Source organism: Panthera pardus, unplaced genomic scaffold (assembly GCF_024362965.1).
Source record: "Panthera pardus isolate Hobbes unplaced genomic scaffold, ASM2436296v1 HiC_scaffold_13, whole genome shotgun sequence".
NCBI lineage: Eukaryota > Metazoa > Chordata > Mammalia > Carnivora > Felidae > Panthera > Panthera pardus.
In genome coordinates, this window is record NW_026526688.1 from 15,633,032 (window position 1) to 15,657,266 (window position 24,235).

Consider the following 24,235-nt stretch of genomic DNA (forward strand, 5'->3'; position numbering starts at 1 on the left):
ATTGTTCACCTGCCAAAGTCCCCCCAAGTCTACCATCCGCCATATGAAGTAATACATAATTTCATCGAACCAAAAGTCACTTCTTTTGAGCTCTAAGAATTTGCCCATCATTTCCCATTTGCAACCTACAGGAGCTATATTAGCTCTGTCTGAAGATCTCCTATAGCTCAGTCCTCATGGGTTCTGTCGAGACTATAGTCATTAACAACTTACAGTCTCGTTTCACTGAGATCTCTGTTAAGTGTTTTGTCACAAAAAGCCCACAGGTAAACCTGTATCCCTAGCCTTTGGAAACCAAACTTTAAAAAATATATTGACGTCACTTCTTTGTGTGGTTAACCTGTTAGCCAGACGAGTCCTCTTGTAGGTGGGGGTGTGGTTCTCCTAAAGGGTGTAACATTCCAACTGTTAATCATCCTGGCAAAAAATAAATTCTGGGACAGGAAATAAGGACCTGGGATTGAGATGAAGGGATACAACTTCCTCCTCTCTGAAGCCATGGCTCGGTTTGGGCTGAGTTTGAGGATGGAGGTGCCCCAGGGATTTCTGGCAGTAGGGATGAGCTGCCCCTGGCCACAAGCCATGAAGACAGCAGGACAGTGGTCTGGTAAGAAACCCCAGCGCAGATATTAGTTATACAATATTTGTAAATTCATTCCAGGGAAATCTATATCAGTATGTATATCATTCTCTCTCTCTCTCTCTCTCTCTCACTCTTTCCAGCTCTGGGGCAGGGGATATATATATATATATATATATATATATATATATATATATCCCCTGGGATATATATACATATATGTGTGTGTGTGTGTGTGTGTGTATACATATATATTTCATCAACCACATATGTATGTTTCTTCCTTTATCTTTGAAACTTGAGTGAAAACTTGTTAAATGCTATAAGGTTGTCTCAGTGATGCCATGAGGAATTAATGAAAATCCAGGCACATGCAGTTGGTAGGCAGACTACAGAACAGAGTGGCATCCCCTCCTTCAAGCTGGTAGCAGGAGCAGTCTCCAGAAAAGGCCAGGTGCACCCAGTAGATATGCCACTCTCGGAAGGGTCAATTGCCATGTGACCAGAAGGTCAAGATGGAAGACCCCGAGAGACCTACCCCTGAATTCAGGTCAGACTGAATTCAGGTCAGACTGAACCTCAGGAAACAGTCCCCGAGAGACCTACCCTTGAGTTCAAGTCAGACAAAACCTCGGGAAAGGGCCATGAATGTCCAGCAAACAACTGTGAAGACAGCCAGTGTCTTGCAATAATAGAGCCAGGGGCCATGTCATCAGGATCGTCCCTTGGCTAGGTTGTGTCCTGCCAAGGACAACCAGCCAAGGGGGTGAGTTGGGGTTGAAACCCAAGCTGTCCTTCACTTACCGAGCCATGCACACTTGCATGGGGCTGCATCCACCTGGAGGAAGTCGATGCATGTTTCCAATGTTCAGGAGTGTTGCAGGCACTAGGGCAGCCCAAACGCCACTGTAGTTTGACTTATACGTTAAGAAGTACAGCTCTGGAGTGTTGTTAACAGAATGGAGTTCAAGTTGGGGTGAAGAGGACTCAGGCCCACTTGAAGTTACTGTTGAAACAGGTTTGAGTAGAGAATCGTCATGGGGGCTTGGGCAGTTGGCCAGAGTGGTTGGCATGTCTCCTGTCACAGAAGTGGGAGGGGACATGTATATAGTGCCTTCAGCCAGTATCTGCAGTGCAGGGTGCCTTGGGCGGGCATTCATATCTACATGTCACCGGATCCAGGACAGCTGACCTCAGTGAGCATGGGCAGACAGAGGAAGAAGACCTGTGTTGCACTGTGGCAGCCAAGAGGTCTTCATAACCTTATGGAAGACCCGAGAAACGCCTAGACTTCTGTGGGTGGGAGTCAGAGCAATGCAAATCTGTGACTTCTAGTAGGATCTCTATCCCAACTCCTACCACCGTCAGTAGCACAGGCTAGGAATTATGGCTTACATCTAGGGGTCTGTTGGAAGGTTTCATTTATATGCTTGTCTCCCATGAAAACTAGAAGTTCCTTGGGTCAAGGATCATGTTACATTCATACCTGTATCCCCGAATCCCTAGTGCCCGATATATAGTAGATACTCCATCTATGTTTATTGAAAGGACAAAGGACAGAAAGCTACAGGGTGTGGTCACCGCAGAACTGTGCAAGTCGTGTTCCCACCGACTGATTCCTGGCTGCACGCCCATTTGTGCCACCCAGTCTGATGCTACCACAGGGCTAAGGTGCTCAGAAAAGGCTAAGATGTGGGAGATCGGCTGTACCACTCTCGACAACCACACTTGAGCACACTCTTGACTCACCAGCTGCCTGAGCTAGCCAGTTCTCTGGCTAGTGAGCTGGGTATGCACAGTCTGCTGAGCTGGGCAAGATGACCAGCGAGAGGAGAGAGGGCACAGAAACCTGAATGTCACAGACTTCGCTGTTTCTTCTCTCTTTAAAGATAAGAACGGACTGGGTGCTCTCCTCTCCCAATTCCATGACCAACGTGCCAAAAGAGAAGAAATCGTTGGGGGATGTGGTTGGTAGGCTTGGCCACAAACTCCTAGGTTCAGCTACAAGTTCCAGGAGACCCAGGCATGAGGTTCATGTTTCCATTAAATGTCTTCTCCCTGTTCAGTCAGGAACTGTGAACAAACTTCTCTTTCCGACCTTTGTTCTTGGTGCCTGGATAAGTGGAGAGTTAACATTTAAGTGAGCTGATATAAATGGCTATTAATTTACTTTAGCTGAATTCAACAGGGGTTTATAAGCAGGAGCTATGCACACAACTCAACGCATCAGGGGACTTTTTAAAAAGTCTAGGATATCAGAGCCTTCCACTAATTATCCCATTACAAAAGCAGAGCAGAGCAACTTTGGGGAAAATATAGAAAAAAGCTAGGCAGGATGTGATCAAGAGTCCCCATGAGTGGCCCAGTCATCGGGAGGTCTGAGAAAGATCACTGTGGGCAGGAAAAGCTCCCTGTGGGCATGAGCCAGAAGGGCAAAGCTGGGTGAGTTCAGGGAGAAGAAGGGAAGGGGGGAAGGCATTTCAAGCAGGTAGAATGACATGAGCAAAGGCTTGGAGGTGGAATAACTGATACCTCAAAAATGTTTCTCTTGGGAATAGGGACCAAAGGGAAGTAAGACTGAATGAGTTGGTTGCAAACAGATTAAATGCTCCACAAAAGAGTGTGTACTTGACCATATACTCAGGCCAGCATTTGCTAAAATATTCTCACTGGAATCCTAGCCTTGCAATCTTGACCATGAGATAAGAGTTCCAGTCAAGTCAAAATCATAGTCCCAGCAATCTTCCCATTAGGCAGTTCACACGGTGCATAAATATAGTAAGACTGAGTGCAGTCCTGCAGTAAAGAAAGAAAATCTGTTCCACTTGGTTGAAAACCCTGTTAAACATGAAAAGATGTTCAACATCATTAGTAAATAGGGAAGTGAAAATTTAAAACATACACCCTATTAGAATGACTTTTTTAAAAAACTGGCAATACTAAGTACTAGTGAGAATGCAGAGCAGATGAGACTTTTGTAATACTGCTGGTCAGGGTGCAAAATGGTGCCACAGCTTTGGGAAACAGTTGGGCAATTTTGAAAAATAAAGTCAAATACATACTGTCTTAGCTTGGGCTACCATAAGAAACTTCCATAGGCCGGGTGACTTAAACAACAGAAATGTATTTTCTCACAGTTCTGGGGGCACGGTCGGTTTGTGGTGAAAGCTCTCTTCCTGGCTTGTGGATGGCCACCCTCTCTTTGTCCTCACGTTCAGGCCGTATGTACGCTTACCATACAGCCAGAAATCTCGCTCCGAGGTATTGATCCAAGTGGGGAAAAAAAAACTTACATTCACAGCAAACTAGGACACAAATGCTCAAAGCATTTCATCCATCATCACCCACAACAGGAATCAGGGCAAATGTCCTCGGAAGGCGACCAGAATATGCCACCCCAAAATATGCCACTTTGGGGTAAAGATGATTTGGAGCTACAGCCAATTGAGAATCAAAGGATGAAGAAACAGGCCTTCTCAGAGCCTCCCCTATCTGATTAAGAACGGAAACTTCTGAGAAATGAGGGCTGCCGTAAATGCCCTCTCCTGGGGGAGTTTTATGGCCACAAAGCAGATGGAAAGGACCTACACAAACAGCCTTTACTAAATAAACCTTATCTTCCATTAGTTTCCCCATATATTTACCTTCCCACAATTTACCACCCCTAGAAGCTCAAACCCTTTCCGTTTTTCTTATTATAGCTCTGCAAATTTATTGCCCTTTTGCTAAAATGGTGGATAAGCTTTAAGGTCTGCCTGCCTCTTTAGGGTTTTAATTTCATTTTTTTTCTAACGTTTATTTATTTTTGAGTGAGTGAGAGAGAAAGAGAGAGAGACAGACAGACAGACTGCGAGTGGGGAGGGGCAGAGAGAGAGAGACTACAGAATCTGAAGAAGGCTCCAGACTCTGAGCTGTCAGCCTGATGCGGGGCTCGAACCCACGAACCGGGAGATCATGACCTGCACAGAAGTAGACATTTGACCAACTGAGCCACCCAGGCTCCTGTGGGGTTTTGATTTCTGCGAAGCCCTTCTTATGCACATATGAAATAAACCTTTTTTTCTCCTGTCAATTTGTCTTTTGTCAGTTCAGTTTGCAGGGCTCCAGCCACTGAACCTCAGAGGGTAGAGGAAAAAGTGTGTTTCCTCCCCTCCACAGTTAATGAATGAATGGGTGAACAAACGGATACATTCATACAAGGGAATACTGCTCCACAGCAAAAAAGAATAAACTACTGACACATGCAGCCATATGGTTGAATGTCAAGAACATTGTATGAAGGGAAAGAAGCCAGACTCAAAAGGCTACATATTGTATAATACCATTCATGTGACATCCTGGAATGGGCAAAACTTGTAAGAGTAGAAAGCTGCCAAGTGGCCACCAAAGTCTGGGAGTAGGGGAAAGGTTTACTAGAAACCGACAAGAGGGAAGTTTTTGGAGTGAAGGAAATATTTTACATCACAGTAGGGGCAATGACTATACAACTGTGCGTTCGTCAAAACTCACAGAGTTGAATGCACCTAAAAGGTTAATTTTACTGCATATAAGTTATGTCACAATCATTTCTTTTAAATGAGGATAAAGCAAAAAAATGACACGGAACAAATGCCGAACAAGGGGGGAAATGCCTATTCACATCCCTTGGAACTATGTTTACATGGAACACAATTTGTAATTGGGGCTTGAACTCATAGATGGAGCATTCCGACAGTCACACCAGGATCCCTCATTCATCCCACAAATATTTAGTGAGTTTCTACCCTATGCATTATTCTAGATTCTGGCGCATTTAAGAGCACAAGCAAATTAAAAATAAGAGGCTTAATTCTCCCTGTTGAAAAATAAGGGGAGACGCACTTTCCCCTTCTCCCTGTCCTTTCAGTTTCTTTCTCTGTTCCTTGCACTGCTGTGGGAGAAAATGCAGAGAAGGACATTAGGGAATATAGGGAGTAGGACTTTGTCATTGTTAGTGTGGTGGTCAAAGAAAACCTCAGTGAGAAATTGAAGTATAAGCAAAAACTTATAGCAGATGAGGAAGAAAGCCATGAGGCTATCTAGGGGAAAAATGGCCTGGTCAAAGGGAACAAGTAGATGCAAAGGCCCTACGGAAGGTTGTGTACTTGATCTCTAAATGCTCAAATTTCACTGCCTCCCTTCTTTTGAGAGTTGCTTTCTGCCCATCTGACCCACTTGCCATGCTCACAAAACCAAGAGCCACCCTTTCTCCACCCGCTCCAAATAGGCGGAAGGAACCCGGCCCTTGCTTATGGTTATCTGCACTTGACTCTTTTATGGTGATTTGATCTCTTCAGTATCTTCTCTAAAGAGAGCCAATAATCCCACCTGTTTGAAGGCATCCCCATCCCTTCATCCCATATCAAGCAACACGAGATGCTATTTCCCCAATTCTGAGATGCTACTGATTGTAAGATGCTCTATCACTTGAATAGAAGCCTTTCAGTGGGAGAAAGAAAGGAAAGAAGGAAGTAAATAAAGAAGTTAGAAAGAAAGAGAGGAGGGAAAAAGACAGGGAGAGCTTGGGGAGCTAAATTAACTGTATATACTCTTAAATTACTTTAGCGTTCACACATCTGTGCAATTATATGCTGCAATCGTTTTCCTATATACCAGCAATGAACAGGGGAATTTGAAAGTAAAAACCTAACACTGGGGCTCCTGGGTGGCACAGTTGATTGAGCATCTGGCTCTTGATTTCGGCTCAGGTCATGATCTCAGGGTCATGGGATCAAGTTCTGTACCAGGTTCCACACTGAGTGTGGAGCCTGCTGGAAATCCTCTCTCTCTCAAATAAAAAAACAAAACCAAAACATAACACTATTTATATTAGCACCCTCCAAAATGAAATAAAAATCTAACAAAATATGTATAAGATCTATGTGAGGAAAACTATAAAACTCTGATAAGAGTATTAGAGAAGAATTCAATAAATAATAAATGGGGAGATGTCTTATGTTCACGGATGGAAAGACTCAGTATTTTCAAGATGTCAGTTCTTCCTAACTTGATCTATAAGTTCAAGGCAATCCCACTAAAATCCCAGCATGTTATTTTGTAGATACCAATAACCTGATTCTAAAGTTTACGTGGAGAGGCGACACAGACTATCCAGAATAGTCAACACAGTATTGAAGGAGAAAAACAAAGCTGGAAGATTGACACTATCTAATTTCAAGTCTTCCCACAAAGCTGCGGTAATGAAGAGGGTGTGGTATTGGCAAAAGAACAAACAGACCAATGAAACAGAACAGAGAACCCAGAAACAGACTCCCATCAGTATTGTCAACTGATCTTTGACAAAGGAGCAAAGTGATACAATGGAGAAAAGACATGGTCTTCTCAACCAATGGTGCTGGAACAATGGATGTCCATGTACAAAAAAACGATTCTAGACACAGACTCTACACCATTCACAATTACCAAAGCTTAACTCTGGCTTCTTTCATAATCAGAGATTAAATATTCTTCCAAATCATTTTGTACCCCCAGTTATTTCATAGCCTGGTGGGGACCGGCTGCTTTTCAGCCATGCTTAAGAGTTTGGCCTCATTAGCACACTTAAGATTGACAATATAATTTGAAGGCATCTTGGAGAATCCTAGGGGTTTACTGGCATTTCCTCTTTGCTTAAACTTATAGTTTCGTTTTTCCTTTTTTTTAAGGATAAACATTAAACAGCTTCTAGTGAAAGTCACTAGAAATTTTCTACAGATTTTGAATTCTGAATAACAGGCTTTTTTTTTTTTTTTTTTTTTTTAATGATGCATGAAACGGTCACAACAATTCCCCCCAGCTTTGAAAACTTTTTAACTCGCTCTGCGTGATGGGGCAATTTCTTTTTTTTTTATTTTTTTGTTTATTTTGACATGTAAGAAAAATAGAGCGAGTCTTAAATTAGAGGAAATACGGCAGTTTTCAAAACTCACAAGGCCTTGAGAATTCTATTGAGCCCACAGAGCTGACACCGTATCCACCAGCTGAAAAGTTGTGCCTTCCTCCACACTTTCTGTAATCCCAACTCCCGCTCCAGCTCCAACCTTGGAGATAACAGGATTCAAAGCACAGTTTGGAGGGAAAACCAATCTGAAAAGGAAGAAGAAGACAATAGTGAACGTTTATTTTAAACTTCCTGCCTGAAATACCATGAGACTAATTTCTTTCAGATCGGACTTTGTTTCCTGAGGGCTCAAAGGCAAATGTGTATTTTCGCGGCTGTGCTAAAATACGAAGGCTCCCTTTTGTACGGCCTTGAACCTCCCTTGAATTAGCTGTTGTTGAAACCCCAACTCACATCTGATACAGGAATTAGGACTTAATCCTACAAAAAGTATTTTTTTGCAGTTTTGTGTGCAACATGTATGGTTGTGTTTGTTTGGGGTGTCTTTTGTTTCTTTTTGAGTAAAATTGTAAAGCAAAAACCTTTTCCTCATGGTTACTAGCTCTCATACAGCAAAGCCCCTCCCTTCATGTTTTAGCAGGAAGAGCTTTGCCTTGCTGCCTCTGAAAAAAATCTGGAAATATGTGACATGAACGTACATGGGAGGGCAAAGCCAACAAACCAGGCCAAGATCCAGTGTCTGGAAGAAGGAGTCACCTAGCAGGGGCTCAGTGCCTCTCTCACTGAGAGCCAGCCCCAGGGTGAGAATACAGCCTCTTGCTGGTGCCCGCAGCCCCGCAGACCGACATAAGAAAAGCAAACAGGACCACCCGCCTCTGCCATAGCGGCCCTTGGTTGCTGGACAGGAAAGAGTAACGTCTCTACCGGAGCAGCTAGAAACCCTTTCCTCTCATTTCTGGCCAGGAAATCTTCCACATTCAATGCAAGATATCCCTTACTTTTTTGGGTTGAATTATTTTCTGAGAAAGGGCCTCATTTTGCATCACCCACTGTCTCTGCATGCTGCATCTGGAGGTCCTGGACTTTCCCGGCCACTATCAAGGCACAGGCTGAGCAGTCCTGCTGGAACCCAATAATGGGGGCACCATTACTGAAAATACAAAAGTTCATGTAGAAAAACAGACATTTGGGGGCACCTGGGTGGTTCAGTCCGGTAAGCCTTCAACTTCAGCTCAGGTCATGATCTCGTGGTCCCGTCAGTGAGTTCAAGCCCCGCGTCGGGCTCCGTGCCGACAGCTCAGAGCCCGGAGCTGCTTCGGATTCTGTGCCTCCCTCTGTCTCTGCTCCTCCCCTGCTGGCACTCCGTCTCTCTCTGTCTCTCAAAAATGAATAAACGTTAAAAATTTTTTAAAGAGAAAAAAGAAAAAAGACATTTGATCTAAATACAAAGTCAGCACTGCTTCACGGTGATACATAAATACATTTTTGGTATCCACTTATGTTAAATAGCCAACTTCAAGTATGATCTTTTTAAAAAATCTTTTCTAATCTTTATTTACTTTTCAGAGAGGGAAAGAGAGAGTACAAGCAGAGAAGGGGCAGAGAGAGAGGGCGGGATACAGAATCTGAAGCAGGATCCAGGCTCCCAAGCTGTCAGCACAGAGCTTGACGCGGGGCTCAAACTCACAAACCGCGAGATCATCACCTGAGCTGATGATGTTGGACGCTTAAACAACTGAGCCACCCAGGCGCCCCTACAATCTTCTTAAAATAACCACTAACTTCTGAAATAGATGCTGACAGTCCTTTAGTAGATTTTGTCCACCGGTTTTCTTGTGGCCAGTCCCTGGCTGGATGGTGAATGTCACAAAAATTTAGTGTAAATTACATGTTCATTATAACTTCCCCAAGAATCAAAAAGATAGTAATAATTTTTTTCACTAAGCACGTACTTTTTAAAAACGTATATTGTTCCCCACATTGTTTATTTATCAAACAAACAAACAAAAAGGAATTACTAAATATCAGAATGAATAGTTGTGGATTCAGACCATACAGCGAACGACAAAACCACTGCGGGAAAAGCATTCGGGGCATTTTGTATTTGTGCTACGGAAGCCATGCTCAGCTTTTGTTTTCTGCACGTATTTCACGTACGACCACCCTGTAGTTTCCCGTGTTTGCCACTGACCTTGCTGAGTGGCAATGTGATGCTGCCATCCATCTCACAGGCCACAGCACAGACCGCAGGGCACAGCTGACGGGCACACCGAGTGATCCGCCTGAGCACGAGCAACAGACCCCCCTTCAGGAGATCTGGAGACTTAAAGGAGTCACCGATCCTGAGACACAGGTGTCTGAAAGCCTGGTGTATGTTAAGCTGCCCACGTGCTGACCTTCAAAAGGAGATATTAGTTGTGCTGTGTCTGGAAAAGGTCAGGGATACGTGTTAAAGTGAGAACGGTTTTCACTGCACATGCATCACATGCAATAAAAGCAGAGGTCTACCAAACTTAACCCGGGTTCATTTAGTGTGACCATAAAGATGAATATATGATCAAGTTTTCAAAATGATCCATGTTCATTACATTTGAAAAGAAGATATAATCTCTATTGTTAGGGCATAGTATTAAACATATGCGCACAAGTTCTACCTTATTATTTATTAACTTGTTTAAAACATGTATATCTTTATTTCCTTTGTGTTAGACCTGTCATGCTGAGTTTGTGGTGCTGAAGTCTCTATTTTCTATCTTCTTCTATTCTCATCTCATGTAATTTCTGCTTTATGTTAGTGGTGGCTGTATTATTTGGTGCATAGATGTTCATCATTTCTCTTCATTGCAAATTGTGGTTTTCAGCCTTAAGTGTATTTTTTGTCTCATTTAAAGGTTTTTGGCCTGAATTTACTTTAACCGATATGAGTCACTACCCTGTCTTTCTACTGTTTTTATTTTTATGGTGTGTTTTTGGCCATTTCTTTATCATGGGTCTTTTGAATCACTGTGTTTGAGGTGCGTCTATTAAATATAACACGGGATCTGCTTTTGCCTTGTGAGCTAATTTGAGAATTGGTTCGTTTGTCCCTATAGCAAGAAAAGAGAAGACACCAGAAAAGTCCATTCCATTAACTGGTTTGTCTTACATGTTTAGTCTCAAGGTGATCACATTATGTTTTAATCATGCTTGTGTTATATTTACTGTCTTCCCTTCTTCATTGGGCATATTTTCTTTGCAATTTCTTTGTTCATTGCTTTTGGCATTTCAGAATGTTTGTATGTCTGTTCCAGGGGCTGTCTTTGTATTTGTTCCACTGACAGTGCCCTTAATCTCCCTTTTTTTCTTACTAAGGCTTTGCCATCTGGTATGTCCATTTGTATCCTTCTTCACTTATCTATACAACTGTCAATTTTACTGTCCTACCTTGCTGTTTCTCTCCCTCCCTCCCTCTCTCTCTTTCTCTCTCTCTTTTTTTTTTGGTTGTGTTAGTTTTACTTTTCCAGAGCATAAACTATAGAGATACTACTCTTCAATCCATATTCTCACCCTCGTTTTAGTCTTAGCTATGCAATTAAATATATTACAACATAAATAACATAATAATTAATTAATGCTAATAAAATAAAATAATATAATATAATAAGATTACATCATAAAATACATTTTCACTACTAGTGCTTTTGCTCAAGTTTACCAATTATCTCTTGGTTAGATAAAATTCATCCTCTAAAAGAGTCCTCTCTGGCACACGTATACAGTATTCCCTGAGTTACTGCATATTGAAACCATTTCCTTTAACCTTAATATTTGAAGGTAAGCTTGGCTGGATAGAAAATCTTTGGCTCACAGTCTTTGTTCTTGAGCCTGTTAAAAAGCTGCCCTTTATTGACTGGCTTTATAAGTTGCTCATGAGAAGTCTGATGTCAGTTTAATATTCTTACCCTTATAAGTAATTTGACCTGTTAGCTGGGAGGCCCTGTAATGGACTAAATAGTGACTCAAAACAGGTATGTCCTCAGCCAAATCCCTGGACCCTGTGAATGTTACCTTATTTGAAAAAAGGGACTTTTCAAATGTAATCAAGAATTTTGACATTAGGTCATCTTGGATTACCCAGGTGGCCTCTAAATTTAATGAAAAGTGTCCTTTTTTTTTTTTAATGTTTATTTATTCTTGAGAGAGAGAGCACGAGCAGGGGAGGTGCAGAGGGAGGGGGACAGAGGATCAGAAGCGGGCTCTGTGCTGACAGCAGAGACCTTGATGCGGGGCTCAAACTCACAAACTCTGAGATCATGGACCTCAGCCGAAGTCGGACACTTAACCGATTGAGCCACCCAGGTGCCCCAATGACAAGTGTTCTTAAAAGAGAAAAGGATGGGATGTAAATTTGAGAGAGGAAGTGAAAGAAATGCACAGGGATAAAGAGGAGAAGGCCACATGAAGACAGACATTGAGATTGGAGTGATGTGGCCATAAGCCAAGAAACACCTGGAGTCACCAGAGGCTGAGAAAAGCCTAGAGGATTCTCTCATAGACCCTTCAAAGGGAACATACTGACACCTTGATTTTGGACTTCCAGACTCCAGAACTGTATAAAAATAAATTTATGTTGCTTTAAGCCACCAGTTTGATGTAAGCTATCATCAATACAGGTGCTGAGGATTGTGGGTATGTGTGTGTGTCTATTAAATCTCATGGTTCGGGGGCAGCTGGGTGGCTGAGTTGGTTAAGCGTCTGACTTCAGCTCAGATCACGATCTCACAGTTCGTGACTTCGAGCCCCACATCGAGCCCCTGTCAGCTGTGCTGACAGCTCAGAGCCTGAAGCCTGCTTCAGATTCTGTGTCTCCCTCTCTCTCTGCCACTCCCCCATCATGCTTTGTCTCTCTCTGCCTTTCAAAAATAAATAAAGGCAATAAAAAAAATTGTTTTTAAATCTCATGGTTTACCCAAAAATGCCTCAAGTTCTTTCTGGAAAATTTTCCTAGATATGTAGTGAGCCTTTTAAAATATTGATTTACATTTTTTCTTATTTCTGCAGTTTTCTTGGATTATAGTTATGTTTCATTGCTTTGTTTTCCTTCTTCAGGAACTGCTATTCTATATGTTGCACTTTATTTGCCTATCTTCCATTTCGATCACATTGTCTTCCACCTCGGCTACACCTTTCTTTATTTTGTTTTCATCTTCCTGATCATTTAACTGCCCTTGTTCAATGTTGAAATCATGCAACATCCAAATCTATTGTCTTTTTCTTTTTTTAATTTTTTTAATGTTTATTTCTTTTTGAGAGAGAGAGAGAAACAGAGTGCAACGGGGGAGGGGCAGAGAGACAGGGAGACACAGAGTCCCAAGCAGGCTCAGGGCTCTGAGCTGTCAGCATAGAGCCCGACACGGGGTTCAAACCCATGAACTATGAGATCATGACCCGAGCCAAAGTTGGATGCTTAACCGACTGAGCCATGCAGGCACCCCTCTGGGTTCTTCTAATAGCATCTCTTTATAGAGTTAGGTTGATTTTTTTTTTCTTTTGCTGAGCCATTTTTAACAGAATTCCTAATTCAAGAACACTGTCAGCTGTCCGTGCCGCAAGGTAAAATGTCTCTGGGGGACAGTGATGGGGAGCAGAGCCCTCAGGTCTTATTTATGTGTCATTTCTGCAAGATCCTAAGTTTTCTTCTTAGTTCCTTCTTTTCCGTTCATTGCCAGGTCTCTAAGGTGCACCGCCCTTTTTTGGTTTACCTGATTCTCCCACAAAGTAAAGCTTTCCTGTAGCGGCTATTTCTGGTTCTGTTCACTTTCAAGCACCTTCTCCCTCACTGTGCGGTAGACATTTCACTTAGTTTTAAAACTTGCTCTTTCTGTGAGTGTTTTTGTCTACACTACAGCTAAGTGCTCCCTGTCTCTTTACTCTTTTTCCTGGAGATTTTAAGTCTCTCTCCCACGCTCTTACCCAGCTTATAGTGACAAGTGATAGGAGCTCTCTTGGGATACAGCCTTCATTTCTCTCCTTGTTGGTAATTTGAAGTTTGGGGTATTCTGTCTCTTCTCATGCTGACGTCATGGGCTACGGGTGGTATTCTTGTCTCCTGTTGAATTTAAAGTCTGTATGAAGAGACTCGATTTCAGGTGCTTGCACTTATCCTCCAAATATGGAAACTTGCTTAGATTACTGTTTCTTAACCCTTTTGAACCCATTTTCTCTTTTCATCATCCCCAAAATCTCATACATTATTGAAATGTTTATAAAATTCAAAACAGATGAAATCCCATAACTAGAAACAAGTCGAAGCAGTGAGACAAAGCACTGTTTTCTTTCTAGACACCTTCCCCTCCCCAGAGTCTGGTGTGTGAACATTTCCTTATCCTCTCCTTCAAATCACTGAACTGAGCAATTTCCAGAGCCATTGTTTTAGTCCATTCAGGCTGCTAAACCAAGAATACCATAGACTGGGTGGCTTATAAACAACAGAAATTTATTTCTCACAGTTCCGGAGGTGGGAAGTCTGAGATAAAGGCATGGAATGGCTGTTTTTTGCCGTGTCCTCACATAATGGAGGGGAGGAGGGAGATTTCCGGAGCCTCTCTTCTAAGGGCATGAATCTCATTCATGAGGGCTCTACCCCGTGACCTAATCACTTCCCAAGGCCCCATTTCCCAGTACCGAGGAAAGAGTCTTCAACATACAAATTCTGGACAGACACAAACATTCCATCTGTAGCAGCCATATTACTGGACCAAGATATTTGGCCATGTTGTTTTCATGCAGGAACATTTGGATACTTCTAGACTTATGTCTTTTTTAATACCTTTGATTTCTCTTTTTCTTCACTTTTTATTGTTTTGTCCATTTTAAGTGGTGTGATACGACTCATACCCAGTATCTGTCAATATCATTGATATAATGAATAATACGAGAGAATGAACAATGCATGAGATGGTGGTCCCTTCTTCCCCCCTTCTTCCACCGTTTTTTAGTTACACTCTTCCTGCTTGGCCAGAACACATGTTTACATTCTATTACTTGATCACATTCCCAACTTTGCTTTGGTGTTAGTTATACAAGTATATACATTAAATTTTCATCATCAGTGCTTTTGTTGACGTTTTCCCCACCTATCCCTTGCTGGAAGCAGCTCATCCTTCAAAAGAATTCTCTAGAAGGCACATGTATGTGGTATTGATTCCCTGTAGGGTCTTCAATGTGAGTGAAGGAACACTCATGAGAGAAGCCTTGTTTCTGGAGGAGAATCAGACACATGGAGAAGCAGCGGTGTTCCTTACAGATCTGATGGTGAGGAAAGAGAAGACAGGAGGGGAAATCTCGACAGTCTTGAAGAAATGAAGAAGAAATACACTTTTACATCATAATGGTCACACTACGATGAAAAAAACTTTTTTTAAAATGTTAATTCAGTTTTTGAGAGAGAGAGAGAGAGAGAGAGAGAGCGAGCAAGGGAGGGGCAGAGAGAGGGGGACAGAGGATCCGCAGCAGGTCCTGCGCTGACAGGAGACAGCCCAACGTGGGGCTCGAACTCACAAACCTGAGATCATGACCTGAGCCGGAGTTGGATGCTCAACCAACTGAGCCACCCAGGCGCCCCCCATCCCCAATTTTTTATTATTCATTTGTAATTTGAATGTCCCAATGTTTACCATCCTGCATCCATGTGACGCCATAGGACACATAGACTGTGTCCCTAACTTGAAAGCCCAACCTATGCAACCTAAGGATTTCAGTAGCAGAACCCTTTTCCATTACTACCACCCAGTTTTGAGGTCCCCTCCAGCTCTCGTGTCTTGGGTTCTCTGCTTCATGCACCCACCCACCAAGTACACCTCGTCCATCCCTAGGCTTGGAGTGGCTGCTTCCCTGGGCCGCCTGCCGGCCCCACTACCTAGCCACTTGTAGCCAAGTTCTCATCCCTTGGCTAAGGCCACCCTATGTCCCAATGATGGGGCCCTACTCCAGAATGTCTGAGAGCTCCTCCTGGCCATCTGCTTCTGCCCTTTCCAGGGTCATTCTGGTCATTCTACTGGATCTGCCACTCGGGCTCAGGCCACGACTCATCAAACCACTAGCCAGGGAGATAAGGAGGGGGAGGGGCCCTCAGGTGGCAGTTCTCCACACCCTCCGCCATTCTCTCCTCGGGGTACACATGCTTCTCAAGGGTGGCCAAGTGTCCTTATGGGCTCAAGCAACAGTCTTGACGCTACGAGAACAGCTTATGTTCACCTACCACCTTCAGAGTCTTATGGACTCCAGCTGGTCACATCCCAGGATCTAGTCTCTATCTTCTAGCTCTTCTTCCAGAGCCTTCTCAGCCCCGATGTTAATCGATGTAGGCAAACAGAGGCCCCAGGAGGGAGTACTCCTGCCCTCACACCTGGCGCATGTTTGGGCTCTGACAAACCATCTGCCATATAAGTTCCCTCATCCCATCCATGAGCCCAAAAAGCACAAAAGCTTAATTGTTTGATAGCCTGTTTTATAAGTACGTTGAAATACACCTAATTTTGAAATTGCTGAGCCAAATGTCATGCATCACATGAATCTTGTGGGAAATGTGGTGCAAACTGGTCCATGATAGATGGGTATTACATTGCCGACCCAGAGAATCACCTCAATAATCAAAAGTTTATTTAATTCCCCTTGGAGGTTTTATAAGGCATTTAAAATTTTTGTTTGAGGGGCGCCTGGGTGGCTCAGTCAGTTGAGCATCCGACTTCAGCTCAGTTCATGATCTCATGGTTTGTGAATTTGAGCCCCGCGCTGGGCTCTGTACTGACAGCTACGAGCCTGAAGCCTGCTTCAGATTCTGTGTCTCCCTCTCTCTCTGCCCTCCCCTGTTTGCACTCTGTCTCTCTCTCTCTGAAAATATAAATAAACATTAAAAAAAATTTTTTTTACTTGATTCTGTGTTGTAAAAACTAAAAGTAACTACCAGTAAGTTCTGACCTTTTCAACTTCTACGAAAGGAATGTTTTCTTAGCTCCTTCTAAGCCACTCAATAATAGAATTAGCCCGTCCCGGTAAAGGATGGCCCAGGATCTTAAAAAAAAAAAAAAAAAAATCCGGCTCATTTTAGCTACATAGAAATTGGGATCTTCTGTGGTGAATCCTTGAATTAATCTAAGTCTGGGAGAAGATGGGTAATTTGGAATCAGCACTCCAAAATATGTTTGTTAACAATTTTACATACAAGCTGTATGGTTGATCAAATTGAATGCCTACAATATGCCCTATATTTCAATAGTATTATCTTATTTAATGCTTACAACATGCTTCCGAGTAAGGTGCTAATACTCCTTTTTATATATAAAGAGGCCATTTCTCATAGGTATTAAGAGACTGCTCAAAGTCATCAGCAAGTGAGAACTGAATCTAGGTTTATCTGATTTCAAAACCTAATTTCTTCCCACTACACAATGTTGCCTTCCCATACACGCCGGATGTACAGGATGAAGTTTGATTCTCTGGACAGTCTTACCTTGGATTTTCTACTTCCTTTGGTCTTCTTGGCAAAGAGTGGTTTCCTGGAGATGTATGGATGTCCTGAATAGGCTCATTCCCAATTCCTTCTCGTGTGTCTTTTTCTAACTCAGAGGTTGGAAATCTAGAACCATGTTTCCTAGTCTTTCTTGCAGCTGGATTTCTAATTGTGAATTAGGGTTGACTAATTATACGCATTTGCGTGAGGCTGGAAGTCAGAATTGAAGCAAAATCCACCTTGCCGTTGATTTCGCTGGAACCATTGGCAAACACGATTGTGGAGACACTGGGGCTTTTGGTCACTAATTTAATGGGTGCTAAGAGATAGTCAGAAGGGGGGTGACAGGCACTTCTTACTTCTCACATTTCAGGGACAGCAATGTGTTCTCAGTCATTCCTTACAGCGGCAGCCTCCTGATTTCCGAGCTCCACGGCAGTGGCAGCTATGGAACCAAGTCAGGTCCTCCAGCTTTCCAAACAATGCAGTAAACACCTGCTTCTCTCTGTTCATTGCCTTTCTGCCTAAAATAGCTAGAGTGGTTTCTGTTTCCTGCAACTGAACCCTGCTGATACACACTGTTTTCCTTATTTCCCACTAACTGCTGGTCTTTGCAACTGCCAACACTTCAACTGATCCTTTAAGCTCTAAAATGAAAGTCTGAATACCCCCGTTCACTCCCTATCTCTCTTACCCAGCTTTATTTTTCTCCATAGTATTTATTACTGTCACTCAAAGATGACTTATTGGTTGACTGTCCATCCCTGCTGGAACAAGGACTTAGTTTTGTTCGTATCTGTACAGTTTTCTAACACTTAGAACAGCCCTGGCAACTAATGAGAACACAATAGAGAGTGTCCAATGAGTGAATCTTTTCTTAACAGAACACTACTACTAAATTAATGTATTAGTAATAGACTCATCAACAATATACCCTCAATAACACCTCCTCATGAAGCTTCCACTTAGGTTTAGAAAATCCTCAAAGAACACAAAATGGTATCTGTTCTCTGGATCTTGGCATTAAATTTAGGGTGACTAACTCCTCCCAGCTTGCCTGAGACTTTCTCAGTTTCACCACTAAAGCCGCCCCCCCCCCCCCCGCCCCCACTGGCCCAGCCCCCTGATCCCAGGACTCCTTCAGTCCTGGGCAAACCAAGATGATTGGTGACCCTAATTAAATTCATGAGATGCTACAGAAAGGCATTTGGAATCACATTACTTTAAATCAACCTTGCACATAAAAGTTTGCAAACATCAATCTATTCAACCAGCCTGTGTCTTCATTCCCAGATCACAGCCGTGTTGCTGTGACCCCTGAAGCCATGGGGTGAAATTTGAGCAAAGGCTTGGAGTTGTAATTTGCACTTTTACTAAGATTCCTGTTTGCCTCTACCCTGGATGTGTTGGAGCTCAGCCTATGAATATGAAATGATATCTCTTCTGTATTTCACAGTTACATTAAGACTACGATATGTGAACTTCCCAGAGAAAAAGGTACTGCAGGATGTATCGCATTAGATCCTCTGGGAAAGACAAGAGAAATCCGAGTTTATAACCTCTTTGGGAGTCAGAACAGTGAACTCCACAGAGAATATTTATCAATGTTATTTCTAGGAGTGAATAAAGGCTTAGCCATCCCTAATCCAAAGGAACTCACCTTCTTTAGCTGCTAACATTATCCTGAAACTTCAGACAGCGGGTTCAAGCATATAACTTGTTGATTCGAAATGTCAACACCTTTCAACTGGTGCCTTGGGGAGAATTTGGAGAACATGAGCATCCTCAGATCTGGGCCCCAAGCTTTTGGCAGATGGAACATTTTGGGTATTCTCCTTCCCTGAGGATTCATGAGGATGGGTGTTGGGGTGTTTCAATTTTGAAACGTTCTTCTCAACCAAAACTGAAACTGAGAGGTGCAATCGCTCTGGAATTTTTTGCACCTGCAAAAACAGTTGTGTTATTAAAATCAACTGTTGGTGCCGCGCAGGCCATGGCATGTGATGGTGGTGTTTCCCCAGCCACGCGTGTAAGGGGTTCACCGAGCGGTGCTTGCACAATCCCGGCACGACACATTCCCCGGAGCCAGCATTCTCCATTCCCCTGTGTTTACAGAGCAGCTACAGAGCAAATGACCAAACTTCCAAAGAGCAGCTTGCTTAGAGGAACAGAAGTGCACATGCAGCTTTCCGTCTAATGAAATTGGTCAAAGGACTCCAGAAAATGTTTTTCGGACCGTGTGCACTCTGAGATGTCCTGCATCTTGCTCCTTCCACAGCATGACTCAAGTTCTTGGACAGACTTAACATTTCTGCTAAAACCAGCTATTAGGCCTGGCCACTTCCTTCCTTCCAGGCACTATTTTCAGTAGCAGAGACACGGAGCCCCTGCACCTGTTGTTAGCACAGCCACAGAAGGAAACGCAACAAACCCTCATTTGCCCCCACAGCACAGCCAGGGATGCCCGAGCTGCAGCGGGGGGACGGGGTCAGTGTCCAGAAGGGCGCGCTGGGGCCCAGAGGCCAGGCAGCCTCAGGGTGTTAACATTTCACCCAGCACCTTCTTGGCACGCCGTGGGGCTCCTCTCCAGGTCTGGGGCTGGCCACGTTCCCGAGCCCCAGCCCTGTCCTTTTGACACAGGAATGGTCGATCTCTGAGGAGGAGGAGATTCTGGGGGTGACTGCCAACCTTGTTCCTCATGTTGGGATGCAGGCATGACTGAGACACAGCCCCGAGAAGCCTACAGTCCCGTGGGCTGTGACACTCTTGGGAAGGGGTCCACTGTGGCCCGGGAACAGACGCAGAGCTGGCTCCCGGTGCCCTTGGCTGGTCAGGTTCGCCTCCCGCTGGCTATGATCATCGTGGCCCTGGGTACACCACTGGATGGAATTTTAGGATGAGGTAACTGAACACCACCAGGTAAAAACCAGTTTCTGTTTCCATTCTCTTTCCAAACCGAAACTGGTACTGAGACTGCATGCCAGGGACCCTTCTCGGCTACCTCGTTGCAAACCTCTTCCTCGCCTGCTCTTTGTCTTTCTTCAGTAGAAATTTGGCAGAAGAGTGGGGTTCTTACTTTCACCTTTTATCTGAGTCTGTTGGTCCACAGCTAGAATAACAGGGGCTTTTAAAACCTAATGAATTCAACGTTCAAAGAATAGCCTCAAGCAAATGGAATGTCTAATGTTCCCTCTCTCTGGTTTAGGGCAGGAGGCCATTGGGGCTTAACGTCTTTTTCATTCACATGCAAAATATTTCCAAAAGCACAAGTTTTAAAATTCAGAATGCTGAGACCAAATCTCTAATCTTCCTCATTCTTAAAATTTTTATCTCCTTAGTGGGTACCTGATAGTTTAGTATACTTGAGAAGCGAGGAGCAAAAAAGGGATACTGTTTGGGGGGGGGGGGGGTTGATGTCCAATGGATTTGTGTGGATTTCTTTCCATGTGTATTTCTTCTCCTCTATAAATACATTTGCACAGACTAAACACCTCCTTTGGCAGTTACTTCATCAAAACATTGAAAAAATGCTACGGTTGAGCATGGATTTATTTAGATACTTGCAAATGGTGTTCTGGAAGCCTTGTGCAGTTGGAGGATGTGCTGGGTTCTCTCGGCCTTCTGACTGGGAGAAAGATCCTGTCACTGGATTCACAGCTCATAGCTGTACACTGTTTCTGTTATCAGGGGAGAGCCCTGGATGCCGGCTGCAGAGAATGGAGATTATTGTTCCAGAAGTCGTTCCATCGAACTTGCTACTTAGACACACACACACACACACACAGCCCATCATAAAAGCCTATCAGCTCACACAGGCGCGAGCCAAACGGAGCACATGTCCCTTGTACTTCCTCTAACTGACAACAACAAGTCTGAGGCTTGAGTCCCTGAGATGCCCCATCTCATTTGCTTTTCTTCCTCACGTCAACCCCCACCATTGTTTTCTACACAACTGGCTAGTAACACTTAGAAACAATACAGCCTTCCTCAGAAAGAATTTAAACGGGGTTCTCTTTTCCACCGCCATGGATGATGATCCTTGGGACTTCAATTGTGCATTTCCAAATCCTGAACCTTCTTTCACCTGGTCAGGTTCTGGAAGTCTTGGTTACACCCACAGAGGTGGGGGACGCAAGCGGGGGTGGCGCAGAGCTGCGCAAAGGGGCAGGATGTGAGCTGGCTCCTCAGAGAAGCAAGCTGGGAAGAGAGAAGAGGACGGGGACCAGGAGCGACCCACAAACCAGTGACTGCCAGGCCACGTGGCTTAGGGCCACGTTCTGCTACGACTTTTTTTTTTTTAATTTATTTTAAAACGGGAGGGTCAAATAAAAGGACTTAGATACAAGTCACAGAGAGCTGGACTCCTCTATTTAGGACTCTGAAGACGAGTAGGTTCTCTGGGACTTTTTTCACTAAGAAAGTGAGGCTCACCCATGAAATTGAGGTAAACACACGGTCCACAAAGTGCTCCTCGCAGAAGCAGTCAACCATCCAGATGTGGCATTTCAACACATCAACCAGGAAAATGCTTCAGTTAATTTCCGTTCAGAGCTGGATAATGTTATGACCACTCATTATGTCCGTAGCCACACATGGAGAAAAGCATAAAAACAGCTCACTGTCCTTTCATTGAAGGAACCTTTTCAAAAATTAACTTGGCAATCTCCTCCACAACCCTGGAGGTAGCAGACAGGCAGCTAAGGCTCAGTTTTCGGATTCTGTAGCCATCTCGGAAGCAGGAGAGGTTAGCGCAGTGGCTTTGCCAAGGTCAGGTATACACCTTGAAATGACAAATGGGTGATGGAGTCTGGAGTTTTCTCATGCAAAAAGACATGTCCTATGTACTGAGGGCAGCTTCTCAGTCTAAGGGTCAGGTCCTGGAATGAGGACTGATGGAGACTAGGAACCCAACAGGTACCTCCTGTTACTGAAAACGTCTTGCCCTTGGGCCTGGTGTGTGACATAAATACAACATTTTCAGGGGCGCCTGGGTGGCTCAGTAGGTTAAGCGTCCATCTTTGGCTCATGTCATGATCTCACAGTTTGTGAGTTCGAGCCCCGTGTCGGGCTCTGTGCCGACAGCTCAGAGCCTGGAGCCCGCTTCAGATTCTGTGTCTCCCTCTCTCCCTGCCTCTCCCATGCTCACACTCTGTCTCTCAATAATAAATAAACGTTCTTAAAAAAATTTTTTTTAAAAATACAAAATTTTCGTCTTATGTATAAGCCTATGGGGAAGAACAGGAGCAGCACTGAGGTGGAGAAGGAGAGGGGGGAGCAGGTAAATGACTGCCTCCACAGTCACACCAGACTTGGGCTTCATTCGTGCCCTTGATTACTACCCATGTGGCCTTGAGCAAAGGCATTTTAAAAGTCACCATTTCTTCCATGTGAAATGGAGAGAAGTCTCTCTCCTGGACACAACCTTGATGAGTGAGAAAGGGAACTCCTGTAAAACACGCAGCCTGGCACCTGGCTCATGGTGAGCATTCGAGAGAAGAGGCCAATTGGTCCTCATGGTTAAGAACCCCCCGGGGTTTCTCGTGGTTGAAATGGGAGAAAGTTTTGATGCCCAAGAAGCAACGATACTTGTCCAGCCCTGTCCCATGGTGGTGCTCCCAAGTAGACACAGACAAAGTCAGGCATGATGCCCATTAAAAATTTAACTATATATCATATTCATTTATTATCAATCCACAGGATAATTTGATTGCTACATGAGCTCATAAAAGCTTTTTCACCTTTACAAAATTAAAAAAAAATGTGCCACAAGGATGTAATAACAACTGCTGATAAACAAGAAAAGGAATCTTAAAATTATAAATTTGCTGTAGAAAAGATAAAAAACAATTATATTTTCTTTAGAATTTTACCTTGAATAAAATATTCCCCTGTATAAAAAATAAAAAAGCTTGCTCTGGTTAGAATTAGAATATTTTTGTCTTCAAATCTGGGAATTTGCATAATATCTCCATGATAGTTTTCCTCTGTACCGCGTGGCATTCAAGCACAGCAGATTAGATTTTCTCTTTCTTTCTTTCTTTCTTTTTTTTTTTTAAAGCAGTCTTAAAAATGGGACATCTGTGGAGAAGCTCTTTTTCTTCTTCTCCTCCTCAGGGATGCGGAACGCAGCCTCTGCGGGGAGGACAAGGAGGAAAGGGAAGTGGAGGGGACGGGCCGGGAGGCAGGACACAAAGGGCCGCGAAGGGGGAACGCTGAAATGTGCCGTGAAATAGAGCAAGATCACAAGAAGAAGGTCTATCTGTAAGTGCTTTAAGATAAGGTGCAGAAGCAGACTGCAACGTCGCTAGTGCTGCCCTATGTACATATTCACAAGAATACAAAATTCCAGCTAGTTCACATTTTCTCATCCGTTCTGAGGCATCCACTCCACTGTGCTGGCCTTGACCGCAGGCAACGCAGCACCGCGCTGCCCGTGTGGGTGTTGGTCCTATGACGTCCTTGAACTTGAGGGAGCAGCCCTGGGAGATCCAGCAGGCTCTAGAGACACGCGTCTACCAATGGGCTGGAGTCCTGAGTTAAAAAGAAGCTCCAGTACTGGAGTTGGACACAGCAATCAATGTTCTATTGTCAAGGCTTTTTCCCTTAGATTTGTCTAAGATAGGTGTCAGAGAGAAAAATAAAATACAAACAAACAACAAAACACAGCCAAGACATCCCAACAACCACCGGGGGAAGTCAAAGGCTTAACAGCTCTTGACGCGGGCCTGGGTGATATCTGACGTTTTCTTGATGACGCTGGCCCGCGTCTCCCGGTCCGGCCGACTGCTGCTGGGCGCTGGGGTCACGGAGGGCGGGAGGGGGAGGTCTGGTAAAGTGGGCCACGAGCTGTTGTAAGGCACCGGACAGCTCTCCTCTTTGATGGTGACCTGGAGGTCAGGTTTGTTGGAAGTAACGAAGGTCGCCATGCTGGGCAGCAGGTAGGTGCTTCGTGTCCCCATGTTGCTGAGGTACTGTTTGCCTTCAATGTTCCTCTTCCGCCAGTGCGGTCGTCCCTTGCAAAGAAAAATAATCGAGAGATACATCTTTTTTCTTTGCCTTCTACCGAACGGCTTTCTATAAAGAGGCACCACTGTTCCCACGTGTCGGTGTGTTAAATGAATTTCTTAAGAGGCGTGGAATGAACAGAAGCTTAGCGTCTCGACAGCCCTCAACTGACATCCATACCCAGCTATTCACATCCCAAGCAATGGTTTCTCTTCCCTTTTTATCAATTCCCATTTGCTACCTCCCAGAAAAAAACAGGCAAGACTGTTCTATGAAGGCAGGAAAACAAGGCAGCAACTTG

General features: G+C 43.9%; 1 protein-coding gene and 1 long non-coding RNA gene across 6 annotated transcripts in view; both read right to left on the reverse strand.

Moving 5' to 3' along the window:
• Positions 1-1,984: 1,984 nt before the first annotated feature.
• Positions 1,985-8,984, reverse strand: LOC109251025 (uncharacterized). Its single transcript, XR_002073310.2, has 3 exons — positions 8,636-8,984; positions 7,528-7,684; positions 1,985-2,693 (listed from the first exon to the last, which is right to left on the reverse strand). It is a non-coding gene; the product is annotated as an uncharacterized LOC109251025 (long non-coding RNA).
• Positions 8,985-22,580: 13,596 nt separating this feature from the next.
• Positions 22,581-24,235, reverse strand: part of IRF2 (interferon regulatory factor 2) — a 91,659-nt gene continuing 90,004 nt past the window's right edge. For all 5 annotated transcript variants that reach the window (XM_019422314.2, XM_019422312.2, XM_019422311.2 and 2 more), the window contains exon 9: positions 22,581-23,942. In XM_019422314.2, coding sequence (XP_019277859.1) covers positions 23,634-23,942 — 309 coding nt within the window. In that variant the 3' untranslated portion in view covers positions 22,581-23,633. The remainder of the gene's footprint in view (positions 23,943-24,235) is intronic.